This window comes from Euleptes europaea, chromosome 15 (genome assembly GCF_029931775.1).
Source record: "Euleptes europaea isolate rEulEur1 chromosome 15, rEulEur1.hap1, whole genome shotgun sequence".
Lineage (NCBI taxonomy): Eukaryota > Metazoa > Chordata > Lepidosauria > Squamata > Sphaerodactylidae > Euleptes > Euleptes europaea.
Window position 1 is genome coordinate 37,814,601 of NC_079326.1, and position 17,129 is coordinate 37,831,729.

Sequence of the window (17,129 nt, forward strand, 5' to 3'; positions counted from 1 at the left end):
TCGCTTTCCCCTCCTCCATTTTATCCCCACAACAATCCTGCGAGGTAGCTTTGGCTAATAGAATGTAACTGTCCCAAGGTCGCCCAGCACGCTTCCATAGCACAGTGGGAATTCAACCTGGCTTCTCTCAGCACTCTAACCACTACACAACACTGTTTACTAGATATATGTATATGCTGCTTTTCCTGAAAAGCTCTAAGCTTTTCCACTTACGACAGCCGGCTTCATCGCTGTCATCTGAACAGTCTCGTGCTCCATCGCATCTCCAGTCTGCAGGAATACAACGGCCGTTCCCACAACGAAACTGGCCACTTTCACACCCTGCAAAACAAACAAAAAAGCTTTCATATTGAACAAGAACGTGTATGTTGCCATCAATAATCACAGCCCCAACAATAAGATCATATGTCCAGATAAAAAGGCACATGCTTCTTTCAGTGGACAACTCAAAAAGGAGTATCCACAAGTTAAATATGAATTAATGCATAGTGTAAATCAGACTGATTATCCTTTTGCATATTATTTATTACATTAACAAGAAGCCGAAAACACCAAGATAAAGGAAAAGCTCCAACAAGAGTCCGTGTATGAAAGATCTGGTGTACCATTCACAAAAAATTCCTGCAAGGAATTCTCATGCAATCACAATGTGCAGGTGGAAGAGATGCTATCAGCCCGCCATTGTTTAAGTTTCTCTTCCAGTGATAGTTGGTGAGTCCTTCCTGTGCCTTCATTCTCCCCATAAGAAGGTTGCGAAGCATTTTAGGAAGTTTCATAATTGTCTTCAGTAGCATAAAGATCGGAGAGATGTGTTCCCAGCCCCTCCCCACTTCATACAATCATAAGGATATACTTAAATGTCATTGTGTAACACATATCTCAGAAGCAACATACATTTTTAAAGTCCAATTATGCACAAAAACTTGTTCACTTTTGTTTTGTTTTTTAGCTAGTGAACTAATATAGCAGATTTTTGTCTTAATGCACACTGTATTTCCTTTGAAGTTGTTGTTCTTCTCTGTGAACGGTTAAATTTTTTAAATCTCTCCTTTGCCGGACAGAATTCAATCAAAGGCTCAGAGATTCCAGCATGCATTTGTACATTCCTTCTGGGCATTTTTGCAAGGGAGGTTGTTGTGCTTTTAAAGGTACTTGATAAGAGACCTGCACCACCAACCCCAGACCTGCACCACTAACCACCATCATACATTAGTCTAGAAGGTATTTGGGTGTACATATTGCTGTACCACTCTGTACCACCATTTATCCAGGAGAAATATCTGACCATTTGCAGGATACATTATAAATCAGAATGTCACTACCAGACAATCAGATTTCAACATTCCTCACATAAAGCAGTTTTCCTACGGTACATCCCAAAAGAGCATATCACTTAACTGTGTTTATGAGTGGCTATAATGCCTGGTTTTCTGTCAGAGCTCAGATAAACCGGTTGATTGTTTATTTCATTGTGAGAACTTAACGGCCCTTGTCTCTTTGTGATGGGCCATTCAGTATAATGGAAACTAATATGTTTTTAGCACTTGTTTATTAAGAGAAGAGGCTGTTTTGCTGTGATAGACTACAAGACTAGAAAGAGTTTTCTTCTTTGGTTTGCTTCCTGTGTGCTTTCAATCTTTATAGTTTCTAAGGCTATGTCAAACACTGCCTGATTAAATGTGTTTATAGGAAACATATACGGTACCCAACGGCCCAGATTTCTTTTAGTCCTTGTGTTAGATCATGCAGTTCCTGACAGCCACAAGAACATAATTTCCCCGTCTTGTGACACTAGGAGGAATCAAGGTATTGTTTTCTTGTGTTACTAATAATGTAATATATGAATATGGTTTTGTGGAATTAGAACCCTTTGCTATTTTGCTCATGTGTCTCAGAATTTATAAACCAGTGGTTTTTAAAAGTATAATATTAAAAGGTAGATGGAAGGCATTCTGGATTTTCTCCAGTATAATTCTCAGTCTAACATGCAAAATATCTCAACTAAAAACCCTTGCCTATCTAAAGTAATTGATCTGTGATGGGTTATCACTTACTGCTTGTGCTGGATTATACTTTAGATGTTAGTATTTTTATTTTAAGTCAGGTATGTCTGTGTAGCAGACAAAATGAAATGTTCACAACAGGGAAATGGAACAGTGTTGTGCTGCAATATGCTATAGAAAGATTTGTTCTGTATAAGTGACATGAAGAGGAAATCATTATCTACACTGAAATACCCATTCCTAAAATGCTCTGTAACCTTCTTATGGGAAGAGTGAAGGCACAAGAACGATATTTTACCAAGTGAACATTAAGAAATTCAGTGATGGAATATCCTTCCTTCTGCCTAAGCCCAGGTACAATGAACTTCTGGAAGCAAAACAAAACTTTGGGTGAAAACGCATGGTCACTTTATCCTCCTTTGATCCCTGTTTCAGCCAGGATTCAACGCATGCGTTTCGCCTAATGTGCGTTCGATCCTGGCTAAAAATGGGATTAAAGGAGGATAAAGCGACCATGCATCTTCGCCCTTTTAAAAACATTTTTATCTGGCTTTTTATGGCAAGGATTTCAATATTTGCAAGGCGCTTTGTCAACTGTAGTTAAACTGTTTTATTTCCGGTCTGCATTCTCACCCCTGCTAGACTTTGGGATGGAGCAAACTACAAAATGAATAAATATGTAAAACAATCACGTGAATTTGGCCAAGTATTCATTCTGTCAAGGCTGGCTGACTAGCGTGCCCACTTAGCCCAATACATTCAGTATGCAAAATTTGGCAAGCTGTGAATTTCTTCCCCATCGTGTTGAGCAGAGGGGGGGAGGGGAGCAAGGGAGAAATTTTTCACAATATTGTTGCTTGCTTAGGTCATTCCAGTGGGGATTTTAATTAAGGTAGTGGGGGTCCCTTGTAGGCCTACCCCCCTTCCCTTTCCCTTTGATCTGCTAGCCCTCATGCTGAGGATGGAATTAAACACCATCATTTTGCTTCAGCTACAGTCATGTTGCAATCCAATGTCCAAGCTTTAACCATCCACCGACGTCTAACGGCACTTGTAACTAGAAGCTGGATTGCAGCCTTAACTAGAAGCTGGATTGTAGCCGTAAATTGCAAAGTCTAAAGTTTGACAGATCTAGTGAATAACAGCCTCGGCATTTGGGGAAAAGGTGAACTCCAATAGAAAGTTAATAACAATTAATGACTTCATTATACAAGAAATGTTTACTTTTAGAAGCCCTTTTCTTAAAAAGGTAATACTAATGAGCTAATTTTCACTGGAATTCTGATTTGCTTTGGCAGGTGCTGATAAAGCCAGGCATTTATTTCAGGCAAGCAGTCCTGTGGATAGCATTCCTACAGAAAATTATCAGTATGTTTCAAACAAACAATAAAAGAGTACTCCCTTGTTTGTTAAAGCATCCTCACCCCACCGTTCTCATCCCAATTGGAGACTCAAGGCGGCTTACAAGAAGAGTTGGTTTTTATACCCCGCTTTTCTCTTCTTTAAGGATTCTTAAAGTGGCTTACAATTACAATCCCTTCCTCTCCCCACAAAAGGCACCTTGTGAGGTAGGTGGGGCTGAGAGGGTTCGGAGAGCACCGTGACTGGCTCATGGTCACCCAGCAGGCTTCATGTAAAAGGAGCAGGGAATCAAATCCGGTTCTCCATATTAGAGTCCGCCGCTCTTAACCGCCAGGCCACGCTGGCTCTCTACAAGGCTAGCAGCAAGACAGTAAATCAAAAGTTTCACAAATTTTAAAACATCAGCAACCAACAGAACCCCCCACTCAGCCTAATACCCATCAAAGGCCCACCTGAAAAGGGCAGCATTTCACTGCCGGTTGAATTAGGCCAAAGTAGAGGCCCTCCATACTTCTTCTGGCAAACCATTTTGGAGCCGCGGCTACAAAGAAGCAACCCTGGGTGGCCGCCACACAAATGGCTCTAATAGAAGCCCTGTTCACATGCTTTAGTAAATGCACACATATTCCTCATGTATATCCATACATCTGTTTGCAAGAAACAGCCAATGTGCTTTCACTCTACAAATGAAACCAGGGACCAGTACCTGGATAAATGTGCAATTTCAATCGCATGTTCAGCTGTATGTGAGTAACCTGAGAATTACTCTTTATATGTGCATATAAAGAAAAATGAAGTGTACACCATACTTGGATTGTACACGCATTCAGTGTAGCTTGTGAACAGGGCTAGTGTGCTCCAACGGACTGAGATTCTGAGGGGACCTGAGGCAATGCACAGGTTCCCGTAATACTGTGCTTAATTTCCGATGATCCAAAAAGATAAGAGTTTTAGAAGGCTGTTGAAAAACAAAGGGGTGGAGTTCCCCTAATCCTGTGCTTAAATGTTAGTAGATGTTTACCATTTCTGTTCTTATACTAAGCTGAAGAGCAGGAATGGTTGCGTGCTCTTTTGGGGAAAGGGAGCAGGAATCAAGGTGGGTGGGAGGCGAAGGACGAAGAAGTCAAGAAGGCAGTGATGCGTAAGAGCCGGGTTGGTGTAACAGTTAGCGTTGGATCAGGATCTTGGAGACTCAAGTTCATAACCCCACTCTCCCATGGAAGCTTTCTGGGTTAACTAAGGCCTGTCGCTCTTTCTCAGCCTAACCAACAACACAGGGCTGTTGTAAAGATAAAATAAAGGAAGGGCGAATGATATTTGCTGCCCAGAACTCCTTGGAGGAAGGGATGGGATAAAAATGTTTTAAGTAAACCAAGAGATGGGATAATTTAATTGATATTTGTATTGGCTTTTAATTTCTGTATTGGAGCCAAATTTGGGCTCAAAACTGGGGTGGGTGGGAAAGAGATAGAGCAAAGAAAGGCAGGGCGGTAGAAAACAGGCCTAGAAATAAAGAAATACAAAGGGGGAGGGGAGATTTCGATGTGCAAAGTACAGATTATTCAGCCATGCCTCCTTCAAATGATGCTGCTGACCCATGAGGCTGTTTCTTCACAGAAGGAATTCTTTAAGGCACCATACCGTCCCCATCAAACAGTCTTTGAAACCCAGCACTACTACTGACTATATCAATCATTTACCGGTGCCATATACATTCTCCAAAAAGATAACTAAGTGACAAGATCTTTCGTTATCTTTCAAGTAGTTATTTGGAGGATTCTTCCTCCCATTTGAACACTGAAGGTTTCAAGAGGAAGCAGACCAACATTCCAAAAAGAAATAGAAACTCTGCAGACCAAATCTCTTGCACTCAATAGAAGTGGAAGCAAGGGGGGAGGGAGATGAGATATTATGAAATAAGGTCCCTATGCCAATATCCTTGAATGAAGATATCCTTCAAAATAAAATCTTCTAGAACACCTGCAATGCTGATAAAGAGTACAAAGTGTGGGTTTGTTATGATATTTATCTACGTGCTGCCAAGTCACAGCTGATTTATGGCGACCTCGTAGAGTTTCCAAGGCAAGAGACATCCAGAGGTGGTTTGCCATTGCCTGCCTCTCTGTGTAGTGACCCTGGTATTCCTTGGTGGTCTCCCATCCAAATACTAACCAGGACCAACATTGCTTAGTTTCCAAGATCTGAAAAGGTTGAGCTAGCCTGGGCCATCCAGGTCAGGGTCATTATATTCAAAATTACTTGAGTGTTATATATGTTAGATGGATTAATTCTCCTTCCAGTTGCTTGAGCTTTTAAATTTGAGCAGCACATGAACCATCTTGTGTGTGTGTGTAAAGTGCCGTCAAGTTGCAGCTGACTTATGGTGACCCCTTATGGGGTTTTCAAGGCAAGAGACTAACAGAGGTGGTTTGCCAGTGCCTTCCTCTGCACAGTAACCCTGGACTTCCTTGGTGGTTTCCCATCCAAATACTAACCAGGGCTGACCCTGCTTAGCTTCTGAGATCTGACGAGATCAGGCTAGCCTGGGCCATCCAGGTCATGGCTGAACCATCTTAAGGGAATGCAAAACTAGAAAATGGTTGCACTATACTTTTTTAAAAAATACAAGTCTCTTTTCTTTCCTCAACAGTAAAGCCAATTCACTGATCTTAGAGGTGATCTCGATTTTGATGCAGGTGAGAGAGCACGAACAAAATTTCTAAACTAGTTCATTTTCATATGTTTTTGGCTTATGATAAAATCATATTTGTTTAACAATGTTCAGGATTTATGTGGAATGCATATATACATAGAATTATAGAGTTGGAAGGGACCACCAGGGTCATCTAGTCCAACCCCCTGCACAATGCAGGAAATTCTGAACTACCTCCCCACCACCACCACCCAGTGACCTATACTTCATGCCCAGAAGTTGGCCAAGGTGCCCTCTCTCTCATGATCTGCCTAAGGTTATAGAATCTGTATAGAATTATACAGCACAGAGCCAATTTTCTTAAGGTTATAGAATCAGCTGTCAAACATAGGACATTTTGGAGGACTTTCATTCATAGGATCGCCATGAGTCGGAAGCGACTTGACGGCATTTAACACACACACACACACACACACACAGAATCAGCATTGCTGACAGATGGCCATCTAGCCTCTTCTTAAAAACCTCCAGGAAAGGAGAGCTTACCACCTCCCAAGGAAGCCTGTTCCACTGAAGAACCACTCTAACAGTTGCAAAATTCTTCCTAATGTCTAGACAGAAACACGTTGGTTCTGGTCCAACCTTCTGGAGCAACAGAAAAAAACTCAGCACCATCTTCTATATGACAGCCCTTCAAGTACTTGAAGACAGTTATCATAACCCCACTCAGTCTTCTCCTCTTCAGGCTAAACATACCCAGCTCCTTCAACCTTTCCTTATGCTCAACTCTCCTCTAAGGATGTCATAAAGTCAATATTAGCTGCAGAAATTTATAAGATTCCCTTCGTTGAGCATCCCTACTACCACATTCCAAACTCTGTATGAACTTTCAGGGATAATTTTATTTAATTGGGGCTTGTATTTTCCTCCTGTAAGCCACCTGGAGTGTTTCTAAGATAGAAAGGCAGGATAAAACCTTCTAAATAACTAAATATGGAAAATATTTTAAAATGTTTATTAAAATGTTTATACTCTACCTCTCCTCTCGGCTCAAGGCAGCTGCATTACACTGCTGCATTGCACTGGTTTATGTTCATTAAGACCTGACCTGGCTAGCCTGATCTCATCAGATCTCAGAAGCTAAGCAGAGTCAGCCCTGGTTAGTACTTGGATGTGAGACCTCCAAGGAATGCCAGGGTAGCTATGCAGAGGAAGGCAACGGCAAACCACCTCTGGTCATCTCTTGCCTTGAAAACCCTACAGGGTCGCCATAAATCAGCTGCAACTTGATGGCAATTTACACACACACAGTGTCTCTGGAAACAGGCCCATTTACAATGGTAATATAAACATCATTGTTTGACATCAATAGGTCCAATTCACATGTGATAGCTAAAACTGTTTTGGACATCATGTCCCAGCCAAGGATTGTTGCGCTTCCTCCACCCCCTCCTTTCCTTGCTCAAGGAGACTTCCTCTTTCCCTGCCTATCATAAGCAAACTCTTAGATCTGAATCAGCAACCTTGCTCTTCCCTTTGGAAACAGAATTGCAAAAGACAACCAAACCATGGTTTGAAGTCACATGTGAATTGACCCACAGTGGTTTCTCTGTTTTTAGATCATACAGAATGAGTGAGGGCTCGTCACCAAGACCACCGTATCAACAGATGACTTATTTTTGAGGATGGAAGGCACTAAATGTGTGGCAAAGAATGAAGAATCACCAAATTATGCACATTTTAGAGAAACTGGCCATGTCACATTTGTGAAAAATGTTTCAGAAGTATATTATCACTGTACAAGGGCATGGAAGCCAAATGATGATTGTAAGAATAGTCACTAAGGCTTGCAACCCTATGAACCGTTACTTGGGATCAAGCTTCATCAAACTGTGGGGGCTGGATCCTTTGAACTGTAAGTGGAGAGCATTCATGGACATTCTTTCCTACCTTCCTCTTCCTTCAGTAGCCACTTGTGACCACCACCACCCAAAAAAAACCTGATACTAGGAGTCAAAATCCTCATGGACAAAATGCTATGAGACACAAAGGGTTGCAATGAGGAGGGGGGAATCAAGCAAAATCACCCCACCTCTCTCTTCTACCAGTGTTTTTACAGCTGCAAGAGATCCACTAGAAAAAGAAACATGGGGGCAGGTCCACCTGATTTTCCTCTTCTTTGCAGCCTTCCTGTACCTCATGGCATAACTTTTGAGGGAAGGGAAAGGTTTAGTGAAGGGCTGTGGTTCAGTAGTAGAGCATCTGCTGAACATGCAGAAAGAAGAAGAGTTGGTTTTTATATGCCGACTTTCTCTACCACTTAAGGAAGAATCAAACCGGCTTACAATTTCCTTCCCCTACCTCACACCCTGTGAGGTAGGTGAGGCCGAGAGAGCTCTAAGAGAGCTGTGACTAGCCCAAGGTCATCCAGCTGGCTTCATGTGGAGGAGTGGGGAAACCAACCCGGTTCTCCAGATTAGAGTCCATTGCTCCAAACCACACTGGCTCTTCTAAATTCAATCCCTAGCATCTGCAGTTACAAGGGTCACATTGTAGGTGATGGGTAAAACCCTGAAGAGCCATTGCCAGTCAGAATAGGCAACACTATCCTGGAGAGACCGATGATCTGAATCCATATGGCAGCAACATATGTGCTTAAAAGATTTGTTTCAGTGAGAAGGCTGGCATTTACAGGATCCAACCTTGTGCGGCTTACTTCTGCATAGACATGCAATGGAACTGGTCTAAACTTATTTGAAAGAGCATGTGTGTTTCATTGATCACCAAACGACTACCGTTCACAAGTACTATGTTTGTATACTGTGTCACGTTCCCCAGTTTAATACAGTCATAAAAGGCCTATAGAATTATTGCCATTAATTCCTTTGCATAAACCCCATACTTTAAGAAATTTGGAGCTCTAATCTGCTAAAACTAAGCAGGGAACCTTTTTGTCTTCAAAGTACAAAAAGAAAATATAAAGTCTCCCTGTAGGGATCAAGTTCAAAAAAAAAAAAAAAGACATGGTTAAATGCCTCCCAACAACTTTGAAGAAATTCATAAGCCCCACAAGCTATTTTCAATCAGCAATTTTAATACTGCTACAAATGAAAAAGCCTGTTAAAAAATTTTTTCTCATTTATTTCCCTCCCCAAAAAATCTACTTAGCATTCCTCTTCAAATCTAATATTGGTATACTTTGGAAATGGATCAGCTATTATGTTTCAAGAGAGAGAATTACTTTTTCCAATGAAACTAAGAGAAATCATATCCAGCCATATTGTATAGCATCTATTTCACTGCCAGTTAAGTCTGCATATTTTCTCTAAACATTAGTACTACAGACGGCTCATCATTAAACAAGTGCTGCATACTATTACATCTTCATATAGAATTGAGAAAATAGCATCAAGCAAGCCTTCAGAAGGGCTGTGGCAAAATTGGGGCACAGGAATGATGAGTGCATAATAGGGATTCTGCTGAAGATAACAGAAAGACCTTACAGGTTTGCAAAAAGGCCCATAGGAGGAATTTCCTCTGGAGCCCCTATCTGCAACAGCCATTCAAAACCATTCCTATGTTTGTTTCCCATTAAAAAGGGATAACACGTGCTTAAATTGCTACATTTGCACTGCAGTCTTAAACAGAGTTACCTTTCTAAGGCTACCAACTCTGTTTAGAATTGCACTACAAACCTGTTATTAGCCCTGAAGCCATACTACAGCAATTTAGCATTTCAAGGGTCCGGAAATCAGTTCTTATCATGCAAGTTACATCAGCAACAGAAACTGGACATAAATTATATATTCTCCACCAAACAGGATAAAATCTCTCAACTGTCTCAGCATCGGGCTAAAGAGCACAACACATTTAAGTCAGCTGTGAGAACTAAGTCCTATAAAGCTGGTAGTAACAAAGGTATGCTGCTACTGTTGTGATAACTAGATGAGACTCAGAGGCATACACTAAAAGAGTCTAGTAGTAAGCACACGCCATCAAGCAACTGGTTTTCTCAAGGGTCAAGCAATGTATAAAGCATTTCCTGTATTCGAGAAGATCCATGATCTATCTAGCACAGTGGTTCTCCCACTATGGAATGGCTCCTCCTGGGGGAGGGCACCGGACACCTGAAAGGGGCAATGCAATTTCCTGAGAGGGATCGGCAGCTGGACCCTCCTCTCCCAGACTCCCAATACCTGGGCGAGTTGAAGGCCTACCAACAAAGGACCCTTAATAACCCATATTAGATTTGTAGGGACAATTGAATTCCCATTGCCCCATCATCCCAATCAGATTTGGGAAGAAGAAAAGAAACCCTGCTGCTTTGTTTTAATGAAAATCCTTGTATTTGTCGGGGGATGCATAAGAGATGTCCTCTTCTGTCCCTAGTGCCAGCGCATTACAGCCCCAGATCCTTGCGTGCAACAGTAAGGGGCTGCACACAACTATGCACCAGAATCTACACACACACTGTCCTCTGGAATAGCTGACTGATATTAGGTCGGAGGAGTCCACAAGGTACAGTGAGTTCAAAAGGTTATGATCTGAAATTCCACAAGTTTGAGAAATACTGATCCAGCACAGGTCTGTTATCTGGCTATCACATTCTGCCTCTGGTCAGCTATTCTAGATCCCTTAATTGAAGTGCCTACTAGAAAAGAATCTGGGGTATTTTGTACAACTTATTATGATGAGGACAAGCAGGCTGCTGCAGTAAGACAGCCTTCTCAGTGGTGGTACCCTGGTTTTTGGATTCCCTCTCCAGGACGTGAAGATCGACCAAGGTGCCATCATTACTATCACTGAGGCACCAGGTCGTGCCTGTCCTGTTTCTCTGAACTTTTAATTCACAGTTAGTTTTATGTATTTTTAACTTCATACTAATTTTCATACATACTCAAGAAGATTATTTCCATCCCCCCCCCTATTTTCTTGGGCAAATTTCCCTTTTTTTTTTTCTTTTATGGCATTTTGATGCCATTGTTATGTTATACCCCATTTTAATGCTATACACCAATGTAAACAATTGATGCAAAAATCGCTGTCCATTATAATGACAGTGCTTCTATCAAATTGTGGTCAGGGAAAACGGAAAACGGCAGCTTTAATCCTGAATGAAGAGAAGCCTCAAAAGAAACATCAACTTTCAAATCAAAGCAGACTTGTCATGAAATTTATAAACATCCCCAGTGTTATAATTTTTTGCAGTTAAAATTAGATTTGTTGGTTGGTCTTTGTCCTTTTTCTTGGTTTTCTTTTATGTTTAGAGATATTGTGTTGGTATTTCATAACTGCCATGTTTTGATTCCTGCTTAATTTTTGTAAGCCACCTTGAGGACTTTTTAAGAGTGGAAAGGCAGACATAGATGCCCTTAATTAATTAATCATGAAGCAAGTGCAGGCTTGTGATGATCAAGCAAATGTGCTGACAAAAAAGATTGGCTCGCGGGAAAGTCAGAAAGAGATATTCCAAGCATTTATGAATGGTTCTGCACTGCAGAAGAATAACAAATAAACCAGGGGAAGTAATAGTAAAGATCTTCAACAGATTGATGAATTTACAGCTTTGGTATGTGTTCAAAACCATGACAAAGTAGTGCTCAGACAAGTCATACCTCAGGAGAGCTGTATACAGCTGACATTTCTAACAAGACACCCAAACCTTGGGGCAACTGATTTCCATCTGAATTGAGTCAATGTATATTAAAGAAGCTTAATGCACAATGGAGCTGTATGCACTCAGACATAAAACCCATGCTGAGACAGTGTGCTGGATTCAATTAAGTTAAATACTCCCTGGACCACTAAAATCCTGTGGATCAGCCCCCCCTTCCACCAAGTGCCTGATAAATCTACAAAACAGTACTAAATCCGAAGCATCACTCACAACATATTTAGATATTAAGACTCAAAGAACTGTCATGTTCAGTAATTCCTAGCCAAATGTACATCTTGCCACAGTGCTTTGGAAAGATTTTGTTTCACATTTTATCTGATTCAGGTAGCAAAACCTTCTAGTGCTCATTTCAATCAAAATCACAAGCACCCACAAAAAATGATGTTTCCAGAAAAGGCCTATGAATTCATTCATATTAAAGAGTAGGGATTTTTTACAGTTTTGGAAAGGATGATATCCAGAATTTGGTTGCCAAGATGCTGTCACTGTGTCTGCTGGTCTTTTATAACAGCTGCAATATAATTTGAGGACATCTGTAATTTTGTCTGTTATATTTGTAGCTGATTTTTTAAAAATGTTAAAACAAGGTATTTCAGTTACCGTATGCAACGCAGCTTTAAAAAAAATCAGAAATCTGTAACGATATTCTACAACACATTTAACAACATCATCAATAAAAGAGAAAAAAACTACTGTAAATTAACACTGATTGCTGTATATAATACCAACAATGATCTACGGAATGCACTCCATTACTTTTTGAACAGTATGTCGATCAATCAATTTGTCTTATTCCAGCAATCGATAGAATGTTGCCAGTTGTTGAACAAACAGCTCTTGCCTATGTGATTGTTTATCCAATAACCAAACTTCTGCTTTTTCATGCAATAATCTTGCCACTGTTGACATATATAGTATCAGAACTGTTTGTCTGCTTCGCTCCACGCTTGGAATAACATCAACTAATGCCAACCTTGGGTCTTTTCTTGCATTGCAACCTAACATGACAGTTAGAGAGCCGGGGTGGTGCGGTGACAGACTAGAATCTGGGAGACTCAAGTCTGAATCACCATTCTGCCATGGAACTTTGCTGAGTAATCTTGGGCCTGTCGTACCCTCTCAGACTAACCTAATTCACATTGTTGTTGTGAGGATAAAAGGAAGGAGGGGATAACAATGCAAGCTGCTTTGAGTCCCCATTGAGGAGAAAGGCTGGACATAAGTGAAGCAAGTAAAATAAAATAATGGCCTAGATCCTCCAGAGGTTTTCCATGGGTGGAGGGATTTACACTCACGGAGTACAACTTTATCGCTTCCTCCCACGGCAGCACAAAACGCTCCCCCAAATACTAACTCAGAGAGTCCCATGTCTCAGTAACAAGATTTCAGAGGGTTTTTCAGACAGCTGCGTTCAGCAAGCATGAATCTTTCCACCCACCAAAAACCTCCAGAGATCTAAGTCATTATCTTGGATATAAAAAATTACCAATATTCCTGTGCTGTCGGACAGTGCCACCAAAAATGAAGGGAAGTACTTGTATACTAATCTCTCTGGGGTACAACAGTAATTTTAGTCTGTTTTCTCAAATACCAACATTTAGTGGCAAGTTAATTATGTTTACAACTCAGCCTTGGCAATTTTGAAAGAGTGACATTGCAATTAATTCCACAAAAGCTAGTAACCCATAAAGTAATGGTTACATGCTCAACAGGCACACATATTTGTTTCATTCATTTGAGGCACACCAACCCCTTACAAAGAATGAATTCTCTTCCAGTTTGCAAACCAAGGTGAAGAATTCTTGCTTAACAAGGATGGATAGTAAAGTGGCTATATGCTCTAGGCTCAAGAATTCAACTGACATTAGACTGTAAGGAACATTACGCAGAAGTTTGCGTACAGAAACTCTGCAGCCATTTGTTATCCTTTTAAAAGAATTTTGCAGAGCAGATTTTGAGTGGAGAAACAGGAAAGGGAGGAGGTACTTATCTCTTTCTACAGCTGCCACTTCACTCAAAATCCACTTCTGCCAACACTATTTTTGTTTTAAAAGAAATTTCAAGTGTATGTTACCGTATATCTATATGACCCGCCTTGCCCCCTTCAGTCTTCATCGTGGGGCCTGCTGCAGGTATCTGATCCACAAATAAGCCATCTGTTATCCACTGGGGCAAGGGCCTTCTCGGTGATTGCCCCTGCCCTCTGGAACTAGCTCCCCGAGGAGGTTAGTGCCCTGCTGGATTTATTAAGATTCTATATGGCATGCAAGGCTACCTTTTTTTGTGCAACATTTAATTAACTAAGAGAATGGGTGAGCTGACTGGCTGTCCAGATTTGTTCCAGAGCTGATGACTGGTTGAATTTTAATTAGAATCTGTTTTATTGCATTTATTGGTTTTATGACCTATTTTAAGTTTTGATGCCCCAAGTCCTCTGTTGAGGTGAGGGTGCACCCATAAATCAAACAAACAAACGTGTAGTTAGTCCCTGGTGTATATGGGAGGATTTCACAAGGAAATCAGCTTGTTTTTCATTGATTACAGCAAACCTTTTGACTGTGTGGATCATAAAAGGCTATAATTGGTTTTAAAAGAAATGGGTGTGTCATAGCATCTGATTGTCTTAATGTGCAACCTGTACTCTTGACAAGAGACTACTGTTAGGACAAAATATGGAGAAACAGAATGGTTTCCAATTGACAAAGATGTCAGACAAGGATGTATTTTATCTCCCTGTCCATTCAATCTATATGCAGAACATATCATAAGGAAAGCTAGATTCGATTTAGATGGTGGAGTAAAAATTGGTGGAAGGAACATAAACAATTTGAGATATGCAAATGACAACACATTGCTGGCAGACAATAATGAAGACTTGAAACAACTACTGATGAAGAAAATGTCAAAGCAGGATTACAGCTGACCATCACGAAGACAAAAGTAATGACTACTTGGGAATTACATAATTTTGTGGACAATGAAGAAACTGAAATTGTTCAAGATGTTTTATTCCTTGGCTCCATCATCAACCAAAAGAGAGATTGCAAACAAGAAATCAGAAAGAGATTGAGACTGGAAAAGGTAGCCATGAAGGAGGTAGAAAAGATGCTCAAGTGCAAGGATGTGTCACTGGCGACCAAGATCACATAATTCATGCCATAGTATTCCCATTACTATGCATGGGTGGGAAAGTTGGACAATGAAGAAAGCTGACAGGAAGAAAGTTGATTCATTTGAAATATGGTGTTGGAGGAGAGATTTACATATACCATAGACTGCCTCCCCACCAACATTAGGGCCACTTACAGCGGCGTTCATTTATTCTGGATTACTTCTTCCAAGAGGAAGAGTATGATCTGGATTATGCAGGTCCACTATAACACTCTAAGGGTGTCTACCTTCTCTTCTGCAAAAAACCTATGGAAGGCAGTTAAGTCTGCATTCAGAAGCCAAGATGATGCCTTTGATATTAAAAAAAATAATCTTGGACTGAAGCCAACTCATATTTGTCAAAACCCAGATTAATTACTATAGCATATAAACACAGAGGCAATGAAAAGAATCTTAGCATTTGCACACTGTCAGAAGCATAAGTTCTAACTGTTGAATGAGCTATGTATTTAGGGGGCACCCTGTAGCTAAACTTGAAAGGAAAGGGGAAAATCTGAAAAGCTAACAAAGAAAGCTCCTACAATTCACATTCATAATGCCAGAAGCAGTGTCGCTAATTTTTAGACACGTATGCAATTCCATTCACTTCCGAGTGTGATAGTTAAACTATAGTAAAAACTATTATATTCCACAATGGTAAAAATTGGTGCTTAAATAGTCCCTTATACAGGCCAATATAGAATACCAATTTTTAAAATACAGCAGTATTTGTAAGACGACTGTTTTAAATCTCCCAATCAGACTATTTTAATATCACATAAAATACAGCTCTAGCGCACCTGCTTGAAAATAAGTATGCAAGTCATTCCACTGAAATAAAATTCTAGATTACAACACTAGGGGATTTTTACAAAAAGACTATGAATTACAACTAACAGTGCTTCAGAGTTCTAGCATTGTTATCACTGAACTGTTAGATTTCTATGAAGCGATTCATGCTGATAACGGCAGGTTATCCTTTCCATCTCACTAGCTACCCCTCCAACTGCAGGAATGGCTGCCTATGTGTAGATGTTAATTTGTTTATGGACGTATTCATTTCTCCTATTGCCTAGCACTATGGTTCAGCTGAACAAAACACTGGCTCTGAGCCCCAAAACGGAAGGTCAGGTTTAGACTTTAGACAGCCACTTGATAGTTTAGGCAGTTTTTAGATGGTGCATTTAATTCACAGTCCTGAACTGGCACCTACCAACTGGCTGCCCTTCTAAACATTCTGGTACGCATCTTAGAAACTATCAATACCTTCCTACAACGTTTTCTGCTAGCCATGAAGGTAGCAGTACTGAAAAGATTTTAGCACGCCAAAATCACACTTTACCTAGACAGTACCAATGATTAAGATGTACATCAAAGTACTGTCATTCATGTATTTATAACAATCTGGTAACAGCAACTGGGCGGAGATATTCATATTACTGTTCCCACAAGAACTGGAATGTATTTTAACTGTCAAAATGCGTTCAGCATGTTTTAAAATCCTATACTATATAGGACAGGCCTATGCAACGTGATATACCAACCTTAGTGAGGCCTCCCCACCCCCACCCCAGCCATACAGAATGTCCTGCAAGGTGTGTAAGAAATCCCCATTTTTGAAATCCCAGGCAGGTCCAGAAAGCATGAGATTTACAGTCCCCCTGACTGGCCACCAATCAATATACAAAGACAATGGTCGTGTTGTTGTTTGAGTCACATTTTATTGATCGAATATCAATCAATAATACACAATTAAAAATGGCTAACTCTACAAAGTTACTCTCGCCCTTGCATCAACCCATTTTATCCTTGCAACAACCTTCATAGATAGGTTAGACTGAGAGAGACCGACTTGTCCAAGGTCACCTAATGGACTTCATGGCACTGTAGTTATCTCCAGCTAAATTGGGGAAGAGGTTCATGGGCACCCCCACCATGCCAAGGAATCCAGATGCTGCGTTCATGACAGTGTGGTGGGCAGGGAGCAGAGGGCTAAGCAGAGACAGATGTCACAGGAAGCAGCAAGCCTGCAATGGAGGTTGTAGACCAGCCCCCCTGGCCTCGGCCGATCAATGAGGGAAGAACCAAGACCCTCCCATTACAGAGCCTGAAACAATTTCCTTGACCTAGACTATGGCCTCATCATAACATCCTGCTCATGGCTGGCTTTCAAGCGAGACAAAGGAGCAAAGAATGGGGATGACTGGGAAACAACATTTAAAAAGGGTAATCTAAGAAGGAAGTCTGTGATGACTCTGTTCTCAGAAAGGGAGTCTAGAAACAA

At 40.8% G+C, this 17,129-nt stretch overlaps 1 protein-coding gene across 1 annotated transcript in view; it reads right to left on the minus strand.

Annotated features, from left to right (window-relative positions):
* LRP2 (LDL receptor related protein 2) overlaps nt 1–17,129 on the minus strand; it is a 181,593-nt gene that overhangs the window by 152,983 nt on the left and 11,481 nt on the right. The window contains exon 2 of the mRNA XM_056861187.1: nt 214–321. Within this exon, the coding sequence (XP_056717165.1) occupies nt 214–321 (108 nt within the window). The remainder of the gene's footprint in view (nt 1–213; nt 322–17,129) is intronic.